The sequence below is a fragment of the Balaenoptera borealis genome (genome assembly GCF_965194805.1).
Source record: "Balaenoptera borealis genome assembly, chromosome: 17".
NCBI lineage: Eukaryota > Metazoa > Chordata > Mammalia > Artiodactyla > Balaenopteridae > Balaenoptera > Balaenoptera borealis.
In genome coordinates this window covers 52,397,002-52,418,843 of record NC_138876.1, presented here as the reverse complement: position 1 = coordinate 52,418,843, position 21,842 = coordinate 52,397,002, and the positions used below count along the sequence as shown (strand labels likewise).

The 21,842-nt window shown below is 33.2% G+C and overlaps 1 protein-coding gene across 6 annotated transcripts in view; it reads right to left on the bottom strand.

The window, feature by feature from the left end:
* MMP16 (matrix metallopeptidase 16) overlaps positions 1-21,842 on the bottom strand; it is a 355,785-nt gene that overhangs the window by 6,279 nt on the left and 327,664 nt on the right. For 4 of the 6 annotated variants that reach the window (XM_082363458.1, XM_082363457.1, XM_082363460.1 and 1 more), the window contains 2 exons: positions 18,693-18,808; positions 2,355-12,185 (listed from right to left, as the gene is read on the bottom strand). In XM_082363458.1, the coding sequence (XP_082219584.1) occupies positions 11,851-12,185; positions 18,693-18,808 (451 nt within the window). In that variant the 3' untranslated portion in view covers positions 2,355-11,850. Of the gene's footprint in view, positions 1-2,354; positions 14,672-18,692; positions 18,809-21,842 lie in introns of those variants that run through there. The other 2 variants (XM_082363462.1, XM_082363459.1) reach the window with 2 other exon arrangements.

Genomic DNA, 21,842 nt, shown 5'->3' with positions numbered 1-21,842 from the left:
GCTCTTCCTTCAGATGTGCACATGGCCCACTCCCTAAATTTTTCTTGCCCCCACTCAGATGGCACCTGATTAGAAATACCCTACTGTTCCAAACATCCCCATCTTATCCCTGTACCCTGATTTCCTTCATCAAACCTATGATCTGACATACTATTTGTTGCTCATTGTCTTGAATGACTTTTTAGTCACTGATTCAGCCCTGACACCTACAATGCCTAGGATGTAGTCAGATCTCAATATCGTTGAATGAACAAATGAATGGATGGTGGATGCATATATAGATGATGAAGGATATTTCTATCTTTCTACCTACTTTGTCAGTTCTATTAAGTTTTACATTGCACGAAAAAAAAAGGACATATAGAGGGAATTATATAAGCTCAAAAGAACCAGTTTAAAAAGTTAGGTATGGTGGGGGAAAAATCTCTAAACTCTAATGTCTAGAAGCCAACATTTAACTGAGGGCCGACTATGAACTTGGTACTGTATCAGGCTCTGTGTATGGAAGACAGGTGAGAAATAAATAGGTCTTACCCTCAAGGAGCTGTCTAGGAAGAGTATGAATAGCAGAGTAACTATCAGTATGAAATACTGCTAAGAAGCCAAGTAAGATAGAGAATTAGGAAGAGTGGATTAAGTAATAAATATATCATTTACATTGAAGAAATTTTACATCAAGTGCATGGTGAGAAGTGCAAATAAATAATAAGAAGTAAAAAACTGTGAGTTAGGAAGATATGAAAGGAGTGACTATAAATTTTTCTTTGAAGGAATAGAGCAATTAAGGGAGAGAGACAGACAACGGGAGTGGGGGGCAGAGGGGAGGAGAAGGAGGAAGAAGTAGGAAGGGAGAACTAGTGATACACCATGTGGTAACTAAATTGAAGAAATGATGGCGTATCAAACTGGGTTGAAGTTATGCCCATTCAATACTTTTTATAAAAGGTTTAAAGTATGCAAACACTGCTCACCGCAACAAATTATATTTGTGTTTCTATAGTGTGTTAGGTGTGTTATTAGGTTCTCAGTACCTCTATTTGGATTTTTATTTTTCTCCACAATATATTATTTTAATTTGGTCTTTGATTGTAAGATAAGTGATATAATAGTGTATTTTAATATTATATAAATTAATGATTCAGATATAAAAAAACAATTCTACTGGGTGAGATTAATGGTTATAGCTTTTTTTCTCTTTGATAATAAAAACAAGGGAGATTCATTCTTGGATTCAGCCTGATATTTATGGTCACACATCTTTAGTAGCCTTATACAAATAAAGACAATCTTTTATTTAAAAGCTTCTACAAATAAAAATAAACTATATTGTTAGCTGACTAAATCTTGTAGGTTTTTGTATGCTGACATGTTCCAAAAGTACAACGCTTATCTTAGTATTTCTTTAAACTCTTTGAGAAAGATCTCCAAATTTCCAGGGATTCAGCCTAGATGCAGATTTCAAAGAACTTAATACAAACAGTCCTCTGTCCTTCTATTCTGTTTATTACTTCAGACAATTAAATTTCTGTGATTATCTTAGTTACTCTGCTTCAGAGCTCCTCTTTTCTGAGTGTATTAAAGTTTATAATATTAACTTATTCGTGCACAGATGCATCTTAAATTTTGCGTGAGAGAACACATTTTCTTTTATTCCCAATATGCTTTCCTAATTCTTCTTAAAATTCAGATGACCTTTTAGAACTATTGATACATATTAGATTTGCTTTCTAGGAAACACTTGTTCAAGCACTTGGTTACATGTACCTATTTGATATTCTAAGAAAATAATTTATTAAAATATTAAGTATGAAAATGTTTATCCTTACTCTTGTTTTCTCTCTGTGAGTCAGTTCTCTATTCATGACCACCCTTTACTATAGTCCTATCATTTAAAGAAAAAGAAGGAGGAAAAAAAATCCTTAAATAGGATTCCGCCAAAGACTTTTGATATCAATATTAACTTCTTTGATTAAATTTAGGACTTTAATCAATAAATTATACTCACTTATCCAAAATGTAATTTTTATTTTTGTCAAGTGGTAATGAAATCTTAACATATCCTATGTTCATGGGTACTTGCCTGAAATACATTTGATATAGTAATACTTCCTGCTTCTGTCCTTGGTCACAGTCATAGGCATCTAGGTAGCAATTAAACAATTCTCCAGTTGACGTGGACATTTTAATATACTTACTCTTTCAGGCAAATACACACAGGAGATTTTGGCCTAAATTACTTTAGAGTTTTTACTTTATGTTTTATATCAATTAGAAAGACATAGATAGCAAAGCCTACTGCTATATATCACCACAAATGTATGTATATCATCATTGAGTAAACCACAATGTCTATGAACCATTTTTCTGTTCTCTTATTTATTGACAGTTTTTTTTTTTAATTACAACACAATGAATTGATGGTAAGTACAGAAGATGCAATAGTATAAAAAGCCATTTAACCCTTCCCTAGGTTAAGACACTTACAGCAGAAAAAAACTGCCCCACCCAAAATCCCCTTCTTGAATGAAAATGAAATAAATATAAATTAATAAATATAAAACAAATCACTGCACAGCCCTTAACTCTTTGATTGCCATGGCAAGAACCATGCTGATGATTCTAGCTTGTGACATTTGTGTAGTTAAAGGTTGCCGTAGCAGTCAAAGGGTTATAGCATTGTAAACATAAGTACTTTGTGGAAAAGTTCTGTCATGTTAATGGTCTACAGCGATGAGATTAATATTATGATCCCTTGACCTTTATTGACGAAACATTATAAGGAGTTAAAGAGATAGTAGCTTGGTGAGCTGTTACATAGACTAGTCAACCATTTTAGTTAACAATGTGCTATGAGGCCTTGATTTACCAATAAAGGACAACTTGTGAATAATAAACACTGTTCAATGCATTGATCAATAAATCAATGAAAAAATTAATTTAAGCACCACAAAATTTTGCCTGATTATATGACAGTCATAATACACTTTAGCACCATTTATTTAGCCTTATAGTTGTACACAAACAAGCTTTGTGTTTGTCAATAGAAGCTATCTGAAAAAAACAAACAAACTATATATATATATATATATATATATATATATATATATATATATGCCAGATTTAAGATGGTATAAATGTATAGAATCCTGTGTGGGCAAAAAAATCACTAACAATTTGCAAACCTTAGAACTCATTCAGCAAATAAATGTGTTATTTTTTTCTTTCCTTGCACACAGAAGACTACATATTATCAAAAACTTAATTAAATAGTGTTGAGTGTAATGTGAACAATCCAGACACTTAAAGTTAGAATTTAATACTCTCTGCATAACTGAAAATATCAATGGGAATGAAAATAAAGGTAAAGTATTGTCATAAACCAAAAGATAACGGCCTAAATATTTCATTTCCTAGTGTTTCTCTCTGCTTCATAGTTTAATGCTATTTAAATAAAGTCTGCATTAATTTTATGCATTAAATCCTTTTAATTTCCCATAACTACAATATAGAAAAAAATGATTTTCATAAGAAGCTATAAAATGTGTATTGTTTACCCAAGAGACAACTTTTCTTTGCAATTGCTTGCATCTAATTCTGACTCTGAAAGATAAATGTCTGTGCAATTTTTTAAAATATATATGGTATTTACTTGACAAACTAAATTTATGGGCACTTACCTCCCTTAATCTACCTAGTAAATATATATATACACATATATTTACTAAATATACTATATATTTCCAAATCTATATTACCAGATAGCTCATATGGATGGCATAAATTGCATTCATTATCATACTGATCCACTATTAGAATCAAGATAATGTTAATATAGGTTACAAGTTTTAAAATATCTTGAAGATAGGTTGTTACACTGACAAAGCAGGCAATTTTCTCTATGTCAATTATTGATTCTTTTAAAAAACCATCAGTAGACTCTGGACTGGTTAGATTTTGTTTTATTAAAAAATTAAGCTCATTAAAAGTTATATTAGCACAAAATTGAACTAGTAAACTCCATTTATTTCCCTCCTATAATATAAAAACAAGATATATTGGTTTAAAATTATATATCTAAAAAAAATATTTCAAGACCTTTAAGCCTGAAGCAAATTTTTATGGGTGAGTCTCTAAAACCCCTGAAAATAGAGGTCCACAATAGAAATGCTGATGCAGTCAAATCCAAGACAGCAAAAAGCTGCCACTATAACACCCCTTAATCTCTTATTCTCTCACTCTTTTTAATATATATGTAATTTACACATAAAGGGAAATAGACCAAAGAATTGAGGTTTTAGGCATTCATGTACTCCTGATGTACCTTAAATGAAACACTGTATTATGGTATTTACTTTCCAGTATAATTATTTAAGATACATTAACCAAAAGCAAACTTCCTTAGCTGGCTTATCAATAGACAACAGCCTTCATACTCAGCATTTCACTTTTCTCAGGGGAATAGCTCTAGAAAAGTTAGAATCCAATGCAAGAGATTGGAGGGTGTGTGAAATTTATTGGAACTAAATCTTTGCATTAAACTTGTGAAGGAAAAAAACTGAGGGACAAACATATTTTCAGGACACCACATACAATATTCAATTCTGTTCAATTCTGGTTTTCACAAAGGGAAGGGAAAAACAAATCTGTAAAAAAAAAAAAAAAAAGGTGGGGGGCAAGGTAGAAATCGAAAGAAATGCAAATATAGGCACAGACCAACACAAAATAATATATCCCTCCCAACCATCTGTATTTTGGGGTGACAAACAGAACACAAACAAATAATTTCAGAACTGAAGGAAGAGAAAAATAAGGTACACAGAGCATACTTGTTTGGAAATCACGTTTGTTTGGAAGTAAAAAAGTAACTGAATTGTGAAATTTTGCATTCATGAATATACAAAGGAATAATGAATTCCACTTCAGATACAAAAGAAGTGACAAAAAGAACTAAAAACCTAATTTTACACAGGCAATAGTATATACTAAAAAGCTGTGAGAAGATAGTAAAAATGTGGCCTCTGTGATATTTCAGTGGTAGCAAAACTACGACATTGATTTAAGGATTGAATCATTCATTCAAGAAGAGTATATTTTACCTTTGCAACTGGGTTGTCAGTATATAGAGTCGGAACAAGTTCAAATTGGCATTACATAAGAGCAAATGAAACGTGTTCTAGTAACTTCTCAAATGGACAGCTCACACCAGGCTTTATTCATCTATATCTTGACAAGGCAGGCCAACGTAGAAACATACATTCAAATAAAGATGGCAAGTACAAGCAGCACCATATCCTATCCTAGGAAAAAGCATCCTAACATGCAGTCACATCTCACTGAAGCTTCATCATATAGGAGGCATGTATAAAAACGCCTGTGTCCAAAAGTATTTCTCCTGGGATCCAATCTAGCTACAGACCAAGTGTTATAGAAATGTTTATATTGTGAGTGATATTTGTTCATGGATAAAAACAAGTGGATAAGATACTCAAGAAATGTCTTTGTAAGTCAAAAAATTAATCATTTCATTCATGTTCACCATTTTCTCCTTCTGGTTTTTCTGCATGATATAAGAGTTAATAACATCTTGCTTTGAAGCTAAGTGGCCTAACATAATGCAATTTTCAAATTTATATTTAATTGATTTTCTTCTTCCTTCTTAATGGCATATAAATCCAGCACTATAGCAGAGCACATGACAAAGTTATGTGAATCAGCAAAACATTCTAGTTTATGATATGTTTATCCTACACTGTCCAGTATGCTCTTGAACATAAGGATTTGTTGAGTGCAAACTTGAACATTATTCCCAGTCCAATGTTAGTATAAGACACATTTTAAGACATGCTGCTCTTTAAATTGAAAAAGCATGGAATCTTCATAAATCTTCAGAATTATCTCCCATACATAACTTTTTTATAATTATTATGCACTAACCATGAGTTACTGGTTATGCCTTCATTTTCCTTAAGAGCTTTAGTTATGAGTGCCTGAGGTGCTGCATTACAGCACTCACGATCTTATACCCTTACTTAGTATAAAGAATTAGCATTGTTCTAAAAAATAATGCATGACATGTCCAGTTATAAGCTCACAGTTGTGTTTAAAAATTGAAGGCTGATACTTCAGTATTCTACCAGGAAATTGACAGAAATTTTGCAATATCACATCTGTTTTTCACTCAATTTCTGTGAATTTGTCAAATCAGTGTTCATTCTTAGGCCTTATATACTATTGGTTTAAATTTCAAAGTAGATATATGTATAAAATGTTGGAAGAGATATTTGTAATTGGATGTTATTAATCTGACCTGGAAAATATCAGAATCATTTCAAAATTACACCAAAGTAAACAAATGAAAAATGATTTGAGTAGTACATGAAAGACAACGGTTACAATTAGATGAGACTGAAACACTAAGGCAACTTCTTTGCTACTCTGTCAAGTGTTTTGTGTTACATGATTATTGAGGTAAATTTCTATCCTAGGGACATGGCTTTTCTCAGGAGATTCTAACATTATGTAGATCTTTCCAAATGAGGTTACTGAATATCTAATTTTGACATTTTTAGCCTAGAAGGCAATGCATGAGTATCAGATGTGTTTATGCAGGGTAATAGCTAATGACCACTGTCTAATTATATACATTGATATATCACATACTCATCACTAGTGTGAAGAGCCTGAAGTTGCATTGTTCTACTATTTTTATACTTGCTAAAGTAAATTTTCCAGTTGTATTAAGGAGTGCTATATGATGTTTTTTTATTTTACAAAAGAGTCATATTTCCTCTTCTTTAATTTTCATAATATATGATAAATTTAACATTTAGCATTCATATTTATCGTGTGGTGCTATGCCTGGTTACTGCATTCTTTATTATGAAGTTTTTCTGATATTTAGGAAGTTTTAGTTTTTTAAATATAACTTCTCTGATGTAGCTATGGTTCCCTACTAGGCAACATAGACTCTATAACATAGATACATATGCTCTGGCAGTTATAAACTGTGATCACAATAAATCAATCAGGAAGGTGCATGAGATGCAATGAAATGGTTAGATTTTCTAGTATTATTGACATGAAACCTTTTGGTTTCAAAAGGTTTCAATATCGTAATATTGTTCGTTTGGTTTCAAAAGGTTTCAATATCATAAGATTGTTGGTTTGGTTTCAATATCATAAGATTGTACTCATGACTATTTATAATGGCTTATCTGAATTTAACATTTTTGGTTGAGACGGCATGTTCTGTTTGACATCTGATATTTTGGAACGTGTTCTTGAGAGAATCAAAAGTTCAATGAACTCTCTGCTGTGTTTGCTAAAAAAGATTTCACCACCAGCCATGAGGTTATTTCAGTATATGTTACAGTCTCACAGACTCAATACTATCAGTAAACCACTGCCTTTATTAGTTTTTGGAAATAATTCCAAAACTTAAAAAGAAAAAGATTATTTTAATGACTTTTGTGTTAACTCAGTCTATTTGATTATAACATCCATTCCTTTTCAGGTAGCACACTGAATTTAGTCAATATGGCCACATTGCTTATTCTACTATAAGATCCACAAAGTGTGGGTGTGTATTTGTAGCATACTAGATAACAGCATAATATGTAGAAGTGGAAAGTATTATATTAGTTTCCCTAGGATCCCGTATATACACATCATCCATGTATTGGAAATACCCGTGAAGTTGGGCAATGTTCTCATCCACCACATTGTGTTTTTTTAAATCACCCACAGAAAGTGAATAAAAACAAGTATCTAGTATGTGAAACAAACAAATTATATGTCAATAGAAAAAGATTACAAGCAATCTGAATAGTAAAAGTAACATTTGCTTGTTTCAGTAAATCAGTCTCTATCCTTTATTACTCAGTAATTATTTTTTTGTAAATTATTACTTAGTAATTTATTACATCTAATTCAGAAAAGTCTTGCCCTCTGATTTATAACAGAAGTTGTCTTTGCTAGTATCATATAATGTTCTCTAATTTATGCACGTTACCTTTGTGATTGTAAAGAGCATCTGTATTCACCTGTTCTGATGCCATGTCAGAACACACTTTGTTCTGAAACAGGTCAGTAGTTAAATTCACAACTTCTTCCACAGATCTGTTGTGGCTTAACTGCTTCATAGAGAACACAGACTGATTGGCTGTTTAATACTTCATTCAGTCCAGTTAATAATATATAGAAAAATAATATCTGGCTAAAATTATAATATAGTTAATTTATGTAAGAAACATTACCTTGTTTACATTTATGTTTATATTAAAGTAATGAGAAATAATGAAACTGAAGGCGAATTATTTTTTGTCATTGTGAATGTGTTTTCATTTCAATTTAGGAAACCCTAGGTCTGAACTTTCCATGCTATCAGTGATAGAATGTTGAAAAATATTTGATATGTTGTATATCTCTATTGATACTGAACTTGTACATTATATTGTTTTATTTATTATTCACATTGTTTTTGAATCACTATTCTTATGTGCTAGACCAATTAGTCGCTCTCCCTTTCACTATTCCATTAGGATTGACATTTTTCCCCAAACCCCAAGTGGAAGAGAAGTCAGCAACCATAAAGTGCCTGGCATAAAATAAGCAAATAGAATCCCAATGTTTGTGATTATGTTGTACTTAATATTTTCTTATCTCTTGTAGTCTCACAACCTGAAAATTTAAATGTTCTAATAAAGAGAGAAGCCATATATGCCTTTTCTTATCACATAAATCTCATCTCATATTGAGGAAAATATGACCCAACACTTATCTATGACATTTCCAGAATTCAAGCTTAATGATAGAGTGTTTCCCTTCTTAATGCTATGGTTATTTTCTAGCCCTTGTATATCTGTCTTCTGATGAATCAGGATATTGTGACAAATGAGTAAAGAGGCAAAAGATTGCTTCTTTAGTTTCTTTCTCATTTTAGAGGAAAAAAAAAAAATCAATTTTCAATGCAGGTTGATGGAATTCCTCAATGATTTACATATGTCCCCAAATGACATAGTTACTCATTTCAATCTTCAGCAAAATACAATTTCCAGTCTTTTTTTTTTTTCTTGGCATCAGGCCCTAAAATGATTAAACCCTCCCACAGGCAAACATTGTATAAATTAGCTTATGTATATAGTTCTTGCTCCATGCGCAGTAGAAGCCACTCTTTATAATACCAGCATTGTCTAGAATGGAAGCACTGAAATAAAGCTACAGGGCTAATTCTTGTCCTCTCTCCTTGCTTTCTTGGCCTTCACACACATAATCTCCATCATCTTGTCAAAATACAGTCTGCATTGCATAATGTTTTGCTGTAAAGCCATTAGCCATTACTTTTTTTAACTATCCTTTTTTCTTAGCCTTACTTTATGTTCAGGTTGTAAGAAATAACAATCTGCAAGGCTTTGCAACATGCCATCCATGATTACAAAATATTTTCCCCAACCAAAACATAAACATGTAGTTTAACTGAGAGGCATTCTAATTTTCATGCTATGTTGAGTATAAATACAAATTCAAGGCAGCCAAACCATCCATTTCCAAATAAGAATGTATACCTACACTCATTAAAATCATCTGGAAATGTGTATTATTAGCAAATGAGTAAGAAATTTTCACTAGTATAAAATTCCTGCTTTATATAAAAGCCACACTGGCCTTTCAAGTATTTTGAGTTTTTTTCCCCCCATAGTTCTATATTTGTACTAAAATGATGAATTTAGACTTGAAATTATATTAAAGGAAAACTAAAAGTCACTTCTACCTATAGGGCATTTTTAAAGTGTGCGTGTAAAGAGCAAAGTGTCCATCTGCAGATCCACCATCAACACTCCTTCTCTCTCCACTCTAAGGAAACAGCTCATGCTTACTAGGTTTTTAGAGAACAATTAACACTCCAATGGAGAAGCAACACAAGATTTCCTCTGTTCCAGTTTGCAAGTTAAAGGTCAAAGGGCAAAGACATAGAACAGGACTCTTCAAGGAAAATTTTCACAGAAGATAATGTTTAAGTTTTTGTTAATGACAGTCAACAGATCAATAATCAACTTCAAGGCAAGCTGTTCATTGTTTCAAAATCTAATCCCCTCAAAAGCTGGCTTTCACACAAAGCCAATGTCTGACTCATGGGGTGCATTCGTTCTGACCATCTCTAATAAGTTCACAGCCCAGTGGCTGTAAAGCCTTTCACTGCAAGAAGCAGCGCCTGAAAATCAATTAAGAGGTCTGTCAGTTGCTGACTTTTCTCTAGGAAAAAAATATTGATACAAACCTGCTCTGCAGGTCACGTGAAAATGACAATACTGCTGTTAGGACAAATTACACTCAACAATGAAATGCTTTGGTGGTCTCTTGGCTCTGTCAGCTATCAAATGGATGGCTAAATGCCAGAAGCCACACTAACCCTTTGAGAACTATGGTTGACATGCGATAGATAGCTAATACAGTGGAGGATATTCATGCAATCTCAGAGTCATCATTTTAATTCATTCTTTAGATGGCAATGCTTACGGCATCTTCCACGGCAAATTGAGTTTTCATGCAATGGATTTTAAAACAGAAATTGTGTTGTGTGTTGTGTCTAACAACAACAACAACAAAGACAGGCTGTTATAATCAGTTGTTCAAATAAAATTGCACTCTTACAAGATATTTAATAAAATACTTTTTTATTTGCCAGAAAATTTTTGGCAAGTAACATCATTTCTGTTTGTTATAAATGCATTTATGTAGTAGTGTGAATCACTTAAAAATTACATGGGGTTATAGGATATCTGTTTTAAAAACCTGAACTTCTTGAACCTGTGCCTGTTTTTACCATTGCCCAGTTCAATAATTTACCAGATCCTAAGACTCTGAAAGCTGATTTGATAGTTCTCAAAGGGTTACACCAATGTATTACTAGTGTCACATATCCTTATAAAATAACTGTCACTTTAAACCACTTTAAAGACATACTGCTTTTTGCTCCACTTATAATGAATACTCCTGACAGACCCATGGAAGGCCTGGGGCAGTGGCCTAATACAACTTGGGGAGATTATCACAATGATGTAGGGGTAAGGTGGCGGGAAGGGGTTTAGAAACACTTCAAAACAATTAAAAGGTCCCATTTGAATATAGCTGTGAATATAAATGTGATGAAACATTGAAAACATAGCTGAGAACAGCTGTATAAAACGAAAAATGGATGTAGTATTAAGGCTGTTACAATATTGCAGATATTTTGGCCCCTTGTTTGTTGGAAAATGGCTGTCCCAACAGTCTAAAGTCCTGCATGTGTATTCCAGGTCTCCCACCTGACAAAAACGAAGCGTAGGAGACTGTCCATAGCAGTCAGAGAGCTATCTTCTTTGGAGACAAAGCTGTTTTGGGTCTTCACACTTTCCTGAACGTTCAATTGTGGGTTTTTTGTTTACGCTTCTCTTTTTCCTTGTTGTAAAGCAAAAATTTGTGGGTTTTCTCTTTTGCTTTTTTTCCCCAGAAATGGGCTCAGACATCAGAAAATACATATTAGAAACCTTTAAGAAGAATCTTTTCTTCTTTTTTCTCTTTAGATAATCCTGAAAATTTACTGGGCATTGAGCGTGCAGAGGAAAGGCCTAGAACTGAATGACAAAAAAAGACAAAGGACTGAAGAACGGCAAGTACTGTGCATCATGGAAGCTTCCCCATGAGTGCGTTTCCATTCATGTGCAGGACCAGCAACCCTCTGGGTTTGAAAGGTCAGCCCCAAATCAGGCTGCCACAAGCCTGCTCCTAGCTAGGAAACAGCATAACAGCTCTTGTCTTGAATCTCAAGTTATCACAAACTCCTAGAAAAGAAAGAAAGGAAAAAACCCTACATCACACCCACTCTTGCATAGAGCGTTTACAGTACAGTATGTGGCGGGGTGTTCCTTTCCTCTTGAACTGGAACACAGTGTAAACCAATACAAGGAGGCATAAGGCCAAGATGCAGGGAATGACAATAGCTATGGCTTTCACAGTGCTGGCTGTGTTGTCCAGTTTGATGACAATGTCTACATCATCTGGTGGGCTGTGTCCTTCTTTATCTCTGTCTGTTGGTCCATCACAGCCCATAAAATCCTTGAGGATGGATCTGGGATATCCAGGTTCTACCTTGAGTATCTGGTTGTTGAATTTCCAATACTCCTTTCCTTTGTAGAAATACGTAAAGCCTGGTGGGGGGAAAACACACACACACAGGAACCACTTATTTGTAAAAGTGTATATGTATAGACATTTAATTAAATAGGCTACTTAAAAGATGTATGTTAAAGCCACTCAATTTTTGTAGGAAGAAAACACTATTCCCAGATCAGCTGTTTATTGAAATGGATCTGGTTCTTGTGCTCCAGAAACTGTGCCCTCAAATGCCTAGGGAAAGCTCAGCTGAAAGAGAGAAATAATATTTGCACAGAGTTGTTGAAAGACCATGCTTTATACATCTACTCCTAGTCTACACTGCAAAGAGAACGTCATCCTGTTGCTCGCTTATAGGATTGCTGGTACAGAATTACATATTAGTGTGAGAGTATCAACCTGTATTGAAAGATGCTGAAACAGCCTTATAAACAGAAGCCCTGTTTGTCCTCATGCAGCTATTGAGGACACTGTGCAATACATCATAAGGAGGTGTCTCCATGAAACACCTGAAAGGAAATTTCTAATCATCTTAGCATCAGGAATAGTTGTACTCCTCCTAAGGAACAAGTTTGTTTTTGTCATTTGGAAAAGAAATCACAAGAAATCATAAATCACGAAACTAGAGGTGATTTCCTTTGTATGCTAGGAATTTTAATAATTAAATAGGTATTTATTGTATTTTCTGCAGTAACCTTTTTCAGCTCTAGGCCATGCCCATTTTATCTCTTCTTTTGTCCTCATTATTTAACTTTCTTATTTACTTAGCTTATGTTAAAATTTTATCACTTAGCTACATTTTACAGAACTTCTAAAGCTATTATTAATCCTTTTAGAGTAAAGGATGAATAGAGTACAAAAATATCTATAATTCTATCTTTAATACTTCTAACTAACATATATTTCATGGGGGAGGAGGTAGTATGTAGAAGGTTCAAGTAACTTAGCAACACATATGATTTATGTTCCAAAACCTTATGGATGCAGATAATAGATTTGTAAACTTGTGACAATTAAACTACAAATATGTGTTTTTCTTAGGACTATTCTCTTAACTTTTGTTTTTTTTCCTGGGAACAAGCCCAGGTTTTTCTTTCTGTCCATATCTCTTTCATGTCAAGTTTCTTTGTGACTTTGAGATAAAATTCAAGAAAATAAGAAATGTTTTAATGTTATAATCACTTAAAAACTATATTTTGGGAGATATCTAATTTTGAATAGTATGCCTACTTTTGAGTTAATAATCATTAGTGAGGGTTTTTCCCCTTTATTATTGAGCACTTATTATGGAAGAATCACTGTGTTAAAAACTTAGTAAATGACATCTTTTAATCCTCATAAACACTCTGTCAGGTAGAATTAGTTACCTATACTTTTCAGGCAAAGATACTGAAGCTCAGAGATAAAATGATATGCCCTAGTCCTGTTGAAAAAAGGATATAAATCTTGGTCTAGCTTTAGAGCCTGAATCTTAATGATTTTTCTAAGGCCAGGTCCTTTAGAGATTTTTGTCTTTTCACAAATACTCCTTGGTTCAACATCACAGGTGGTGATAGACAGCACTCCTAAATCAATAACAACAAAAAACTCTGACATCTCTCAAAAACTTTCAGCTAGGATAGACCATCACTTCAGGTCACTTCATTCTAGAAATAATTCTGTTCAATGCCATGAAAATCGGCTATTGCTTTTAGTTTTGAAGGGCAGTTTTGCAGTCAGAACAACTTGCCAAGTGAAAACAGGTGTATGTAGATTCAAATTTTTCTGCAGGGAGATGGTATTTGATCACACTAATGAACTCCAGTGTAATTCCTCAACAAGCTTGGATAAAGAAATGTCGAGGGCCTGCCAAATAAAGTTCATTAGACGATTATAGTTGAATAATGGCATTGATCTAGAATGAAACAGACCTTGCAGACAGGTGAATGTACTTCTTATATTTGTAAACTGGAAACCAACAGCTGGAAGTGTCCTCATCTTTAATTTTTAGTCAAAGCTAATTACTATGAAACTACTGGGTATCATATAAAAATTCAGAAGTTTCCATTTTCATATTTATCATGTCTGCAGGCCAAGTTTTATACTAACACACTCCATATACAGTAGAATTGTAGTTGGCTGAATACACTTGTTAGAGGTAAGAAATCTAGTCAGGAGTTAAGAGAATAAAAGTAATTGAAAAGAAGTAGCCTGAAATCTTGGTAATAGAAATCTGTCAAACATTGATCCTGAAGAATTCATCTCATTCAATAATTTTTTTTAAACATTTATGAAATATCAGTGGGTTGAAGAAACGTTTATATACTCATTTTTTTTTCTTTTGTGAGTAGCTTTGATGTTATAATCTTGTAGATGTTATGCTTACTAAGAGTAGAAACTTCAGATGAACTCTTACCTGAAGTATCATTTTTGAGAAATTCTGAGGTAGAAGTCAGTTAGGCTGTAATGAATTATATGATGACTTTTTTTGTTTTCCTTGTATTTGATTGGTTTTCACTGGTGACTGTTCTATTGCTTAGTCCTAAAATGTAAGGAGAAATTGTCTACCATAGCTGTCTTGTTATAACTTCATAGAAGATACTGCATGGCAGTGCCTGTGTGTTCTCTCTGTTTTCCACTATTGTATATTTATTAGTAAAAAGTTTATTAATGTTTAACAAATGTGAATGAATAACCTGGGTCTTGTGAAAATATTTGTTTGAATCCCACATGTAGATTTTAACAGAGAGTGAGGGTCGGGGTAGAGAATTAATACACCAACAGAATCAAGAGTCAAACTATTTTAACAGGCTAAAAGTGGAGCTGTAATCAGTAAAACAAAATGCAGCAGTGTTAAAGCAGAATCTTGTATTAACCTTAAAATTGCATTTTCTAAGGAGAGAATATAGAATACCTAGGAGGCAGGGCTTGACAGCAAGTAACTTAGAGATTTGAAGGCAGGTAAATGCAATGATTATTTACTACAATTTTAATATAAGTTAAAAACTCATGCCATTGCTTAAAACACTGTCAAAAGCAAGAAGAAATAATATATATATATATATATATATATATATATATATATATATAGCATAAGTCAAATATCATTTGGATTATTGTAGCTATTTTCAGGGGCTAAAAATAAAGAAGAAAATAAGAAAATTGTTAAATTAAGATGGTTACAGGTGAAAACTGAGATGATGATGGATTAGGAAACTACATTTTGAGAAAGCCTAAGGTATATCTAATGTGACAAAATGAAAAATCTGGCCTGACATGACAGATTGTCAATTACCTTAATGATATAATGTAGGAAAAGATGTTTTAATTTTTCCTTTTTGGAGAGAGTGCATTAGAGCAATTCAGTGAGGCTAGAATGGTCTAGTTTCAAACCGTAGACATATAATATCACCACTTTCATGACCATGAGTAAGTTAATTAAACTAGCTGATGTTGTTTTCCTCATTCATAAATAATTATAAATGAGGTAAAGAGGTATTTGTGTTGGACAATTAAATTAGATAAATTTATGTAGCACAACTGATAGATGGTGGGAAGTCAGTAAATCGCACCACATATTCACATTTCATTGGCCAAGGTGGCAGAATTAATATCAATAGGTATTATAAGAAGGCATATTCCACCTTAATATGAAAACATCTTCAAAAATCTATAGCTCAATTTTAAGCTTCTCGGATTTTTTTTGTTTTTTGTTTTTTGTTTTTTTTTTGAAAACTTCCATAAGGAGAAGATTCCTAGGAAGAAATTCCTACCTTGGTGGAAGGGTGAAGAATTAGAAAAAACATTTCATTGCTCTATCATCTCTGATTTTATGACTGTCAAGTATCATGTGCATGGACTTATCCTTATAGGGAATTACTTTAAGTATATACATTTATTTATATTTATATAAATATAAGTGTGTTTACTCAATAAATTGAGCTTGCTCTTCTATAAAAAACATAAGGGAAGAAGTTGTGTAAAATTTGAGTTCAAGGTAAAAAAACACAAGCATGAGATTTGAATAGAGAATTAAAAGTGGAGAATTTGCTATTGGTAGACTATCTAGGCTAAGACGTTCCAGATTGATTAATATCGCTACCCTACAGAACAAGGGTTTCAAACAAATAGGAGATCTCCTTCACTGAAGGGAGTGAAGGTCTAGAGTAATGGAAGGGAAAAAATTAATTTCAACAACTAATGTTTATTGAATGGTTACTATGTAACTGCATTTGAAGAGTTTACACTAGAGGGGATAACAAACAGGCATATAAATTTATTGATTGTTGTAATATGAGATTTTGAGTGCAAGGGATGGTGTACCAAAAAGGATATTCAAGGATTCCTGAAAGATCAAAAGTTATCTCAATGTTGAAGGATATCAAAGAAGGGGCTGGACCAGGTAAGGTACAGAAGACATAGATGTGTTGAAGTTTCATCTGTAGTTTTTTGTCGTTTGTAAGCACTGGTTTTTCCAACATGCTTTGTTTTTTTGCCAGTACTTTACAAAGTTATTCTTTGCCATGTGAAAAGAAAATATTAAATTCTGAATGTAAGGAAACCATTTATACTAAACAAATATTATTTTCAGATGGACAAAAATATGAAAAATCATGGGGCAAGATGCAGCCAGAAGATTTTTTTGTTACCTTTATATAATTATGATTTATTTCCAGAGAACCTGAATCAAATCTCAAATTTTAATGGACTTGCAAATAGAAACAGGGAAAATAAAAACAGTTAATATACTAAGGAATTAAGTTTATGCATACTTTTTCAATCTTTTGAAATAATTATTACTTATTTTAAAAGTTATTTTTATTATAAAAGTTATATTCATTTTAGAATATTAATAAAGGAAAGAAATTGAAAAAATTTTTATCAAACTTGCTATACTTAATCACTGGTAAGATCTTGGCTTAATTTTCTTTGCATATATTTTTGTATAGTGTGTGATAACTTTTATTGTGGGCAGTCTAGAGCAGTGGTAGAACTTCTGTAAATGTAAGATAGAGCTGGTTTTATCTGGGCTGAAACAACCCCCTTTAATCTAACCCCAAGAAATCTCCTCTCCCCCTTAGATTCTTGGTTACAGCTCTAATTTTAGGGGATCATCTCAGTTTTCTGCTTTCCCTGTGATTATATTTCACTTTTTTGTCTTCTACATCTGCATAGTTTGTGGAGTTTTTTGCCATATATTGATATGGTTTTACTGTCTCCAATTTGACTGCATTGTAACTTTATTTTCTTATTGATTTCCTTTTTATCTCAGACAGATATGTTTCATCTCAATCTCTCCTCTCCTGTGGATTTCTGCTTTTGTCACATACAGGCTATATCTTAACTTGGTCCTTTAATTCTCTGAACCAATAGAATACACAAAAAACTATAATTCCAGTAAGTGCTATAATCAGGGCTTCAAGGTTCTTTTTGACTTAGCATACAGTGTTTTACTTGTGGGATATCATTACACAGAATGTAGTATAAATTACATATAACAATGGTCAAAACACAGTTTGTGTTTGATTTTTCTGATTGGTATCATCCTGGGTGTCAGTTCCTTCAAGCTTGTACTCAGTGTAAAGCTTTCTTAAACTCTGGCAGTTTGCTGATGATCAGCCATTGTTTTCAGTGGGTGGTGTCGATTTTTCATTTTTCCCTGTTTCTTCATTAATTTTTTTTGATATTCCTCCCAGATGCACTTAATTTTGCTCTTGCAAATGATGTTTATTTTGTTCTTGTTGCACATATGTTATAGACTTTTCATGCTATATAGGACCCACATAATGTATTATTTTCTTCTGGTTCCTATTATAAATCATCTGAGAGGGTATTTTCTTTTTCTCTGTATTTCAGTTTGATGTCACTTTCCTTTGTTCTGGAATATTGTGTATAAATTTTATTTTGAATTATTATTATTATGGTTTATTTCTACTTACTAATCCCTGAATGTGGAGAGAAATGTTCAAACTTTACCCAACAGATACAGGAGCATCGATTACCCATTGCTTGGCTAACTTCCCTTAGGATCTGACTGAATCCCGAATCCTGAGATGGAGAGCAAGGCAGCTCTGTGATCTGTTTCTGTTATTAAGCAATCATGCATCTACTCTGACCTTACTGTATTGAGCTGGGATCTTTCTTGTTTGCTGACACTATAGGCCAAAGGCACACATGAAAAATTATAATCCTCAACATGTTGTACAATCCTCAGCCCACATTTATAACATATCTTCTTTGTGACCAGCTCCTGTTCCACATATGTCTGTTATTATTATCTTTACATGAATTTTAGTAGAAAGTAGGTGAGGTTACTTCAAAGGAATTAACACTCTTCATTTTTTTTAAATTACTTTTTTTTTCTTATAAACTAAAATAGGTTGAGGTTAAAAAACATCTTGAGCATAATATTAAATATAAATCTATGAAGGAAATTTTATATAAATATAATATGAGATAGCCCTAGTATGTTACTTTCTAATCATTTAACATAATGAACAAGTAGGATAGATTATTCAAATACTTAGTAAGCTCATGAAATATATAATGCACATGTTGCATACCATTTTCTTTGTGCACAAAGGCTCCCTGAGGAGATTCGGGGATACCTTTCCAGACTGTGATTGGTTTGGGATAGCCAGGATCCATGGTTTTCATTTCTTCACTATATCTCCAATACCTGAAAAGGATAAATAAACAACAACAACACATGCATAGGAAAGACAATTACGTATACAAACAATAACAGTTAGCTAGCATTCATTAAATCCTTGCTGCATGCTACCTATGTACTTGTTAGTGATTTACAGAACTGATTTAAATCATGCAAAGACAGTGTACACAATTTATTCTGTTCCTTTTTTGAATATGCTAAAAATGGATATGTTATTTTATATTTATTCAGTCTGCTAAAAATTAATTTTAAAACTCTAGCTAAGCATAGTTACAATTCAAAAGGGTATCACCAACCTATGTAGAAATCAGAGGTTTTCATGATTTTTAAAAATCTTACTTAGGCACCAGAATACGTCATTTGAAATAAGCATAATCTTGATCCATTTACCCATTCATTTATTTAACAAATATTTATTGAGTACCTACTGTGTTTCTAGCATTATTGTAGGTGCCAGAGATACAACCTTGGACAAAACAGACATGCCTCAGCTCTTCTCAATCTTACATTTTAGGATATGTAGAGATTACAGGCAAAAAAAAAAAAAAAAAAAAAAACCATTGTCAATAAGTGCATACTGTCATAGGAGGTGGTAAGATCTATTAAGAAAACAAAGCAGAAAAAGTTATCTAGGAATATGTGTCAGCCATTTTAAATTACTGGATAGCAAGGTCTTTGATAAGCCGTTGTTTGAGCAGAGAGCAGAAAGAAGTGAGAAGCAACATTCTGTAGTTTTGGGGAGCATAACATTTCAGGTAGAGTCACTAGTTATCAAAAGTTTCTGTGGCAGGCATGAGCCTGGAGTGCTTGAGCATCCACAGTGAGGCTAGAGTGACTAGAATTGAGTTAGCAAAAGGGAGACAAGGTCAGAGTGGGAACCAGCACCTGTGATTAGATAGACCCTTAAACTATGGCAAAACCTTTTGTTTTCCTCTAAGAGAGATGTGAAGCCAATGAAGATTTTGAGCAGAGGACCTTCAAGATATGGCTTATTTTTGAAAGAAACACACTGCTGCTATGAGTTAAACAGGTTGAAGGAGGTAAAGTAGAAGAAGAGATACCGGTTAGGATGTCATTTCAGTAATCCTTGGGCTAGAATGTGTACTGGAGAGCTGATGATAATTCAAGGGATTGGGATATTATTTTGAAGAAAAAGCCCAAAGAGATTACTAATGGATTGAATGCAGTATGTGAGAGAACAAAGTTGAGCATAACTCAGGAATTTGGGGCCTGAACAACCGGAAGAATAATGTTGCCATTCAGTGAGATAAGGAAGCGTGGAAAGGTAAGTTAAGGAGGTTTGAGGAATTGTGCGTTTGGTTTTAAGCATGTTAAAATCAGATGCCTGTTAAACATCAAAGTAGTTGTTGATGAGGCAGTTGGGTATATGACTGTAGACTTTAGGGCAAGTCTTGACTAGAGTCCTTGGTGTATAGATGGATAAACAGATAAAAGCAAAGCTTGCTAAGAGTCAGAACTCTCAGAACTCTCATCCCTTCACAGGGTGGCCATTGGGCCACTTTCACAGACCCACTAGACATCTAAGGAACAAATTGTGAACCTCCCTACTTTGGATCACTCATTATTGCCTATATGTTCTAAGAGTCAAAAATTTTATGTCTGAATGTTCAAAAGGATTGACAAAACTGGAGTGAAACCATTGGGAGTTCACAGGATATTGCCTATTTTAGGGCAGGCATAATGCTCTATGCATTATATCAAATGTTTATTCACAATAAACTCATGAGAGAATTGTCATTGTCTCCATTTGAGAGAGGAGAACTCTTGGAGGACAATGACTTATAATCAGTTCTGTTCCATTTCAAAAGTCACTATTCTTTTTTCTACACATACCAAATATGTTTGACAACATTTTCTCCCCCCCCCCCACCACTAAACATCTCTTAACATATGCTAAAAGTAGCATTTCACCAACAGATTTGTGAAGTAACACACAATGCATTATCTTGGGATTTGGCATTTGGCTTAAATCAGAAAAAGAAAAAAAAATCCAGTCTTTTCTGTATATTCTCTTGTTTCAGGTCTATGGAGAATCCTTTATCTACAGAGCTGTGGGATCTTGTAAAGAATGTTTTGCTATAGATTCCCAGATACCTCAGATAAGTAACATGTAGAATATTAGCACTTCCTCCATCTTCACATGGAAAAGAAAAAAAGATTGTTTCAGGATGTATCCCAATAATAAGCCACAAGGCAGATTTTATCCAGACAGGAAAACACACTGTAGAGGTGTTTGTCATAGATTCTTATCACATAGAAGATAAGGGCAGATTTGATAGAGAGATCAGGAAAAGCTTCAGGGAGAAGCACTGAGCTGAAATAATGGTAGCCAGGCCTATCTTTCTGAAGAAGACAAGTAGGGAGTGCAAAGTTCTACCAAAACTAAAGTATATTTTCTTTCATGGAAACATCTGCTTTTAAGTTATTTTTGAATAGTCCTCTATCACAGAACACGCTGTGATGAATATAGCATGATTAATGGGGTTGAGATTGCACTCAGAGTCTCCAGATCTCTTCTCTCAAGTAAATATTTCAATGGGATTTACAATAGTCATATATATTAATGGGTTCCTGAAGTTGATCATAAAGAAAACTTCTCACAGAAAAATCATCAAATACCTTATTTCATGGATTCTAAGATACATATTTTTTTCACATTTCACATCTCTATTATAGGTATTTCACATCTCAATATTATGTCAAAGTATACTGGGCAGAGTTTTCCCCTCAATGATAGATTAAATTATGATGTATCTTCCAATAAATGGCATTTTTAGATGGTGTAAACCATACTTAAAGCAAGTTTTAAAATTCTGCTAACCCAGGAATAATTTAAAATCCTAGGGACAATGGGATCACACTCTACATATGATTTAAGGAAGATTACTACATATTCAGAAACCAGGTTTGTGCTCCAAGATGTAGTTATAACAATGTTCATGTAACAATACCTATTCTTCATGTAGTGCTTTGTAGCTATAAAGTAAATTTATATACATACATTATTTTAATCTTATTT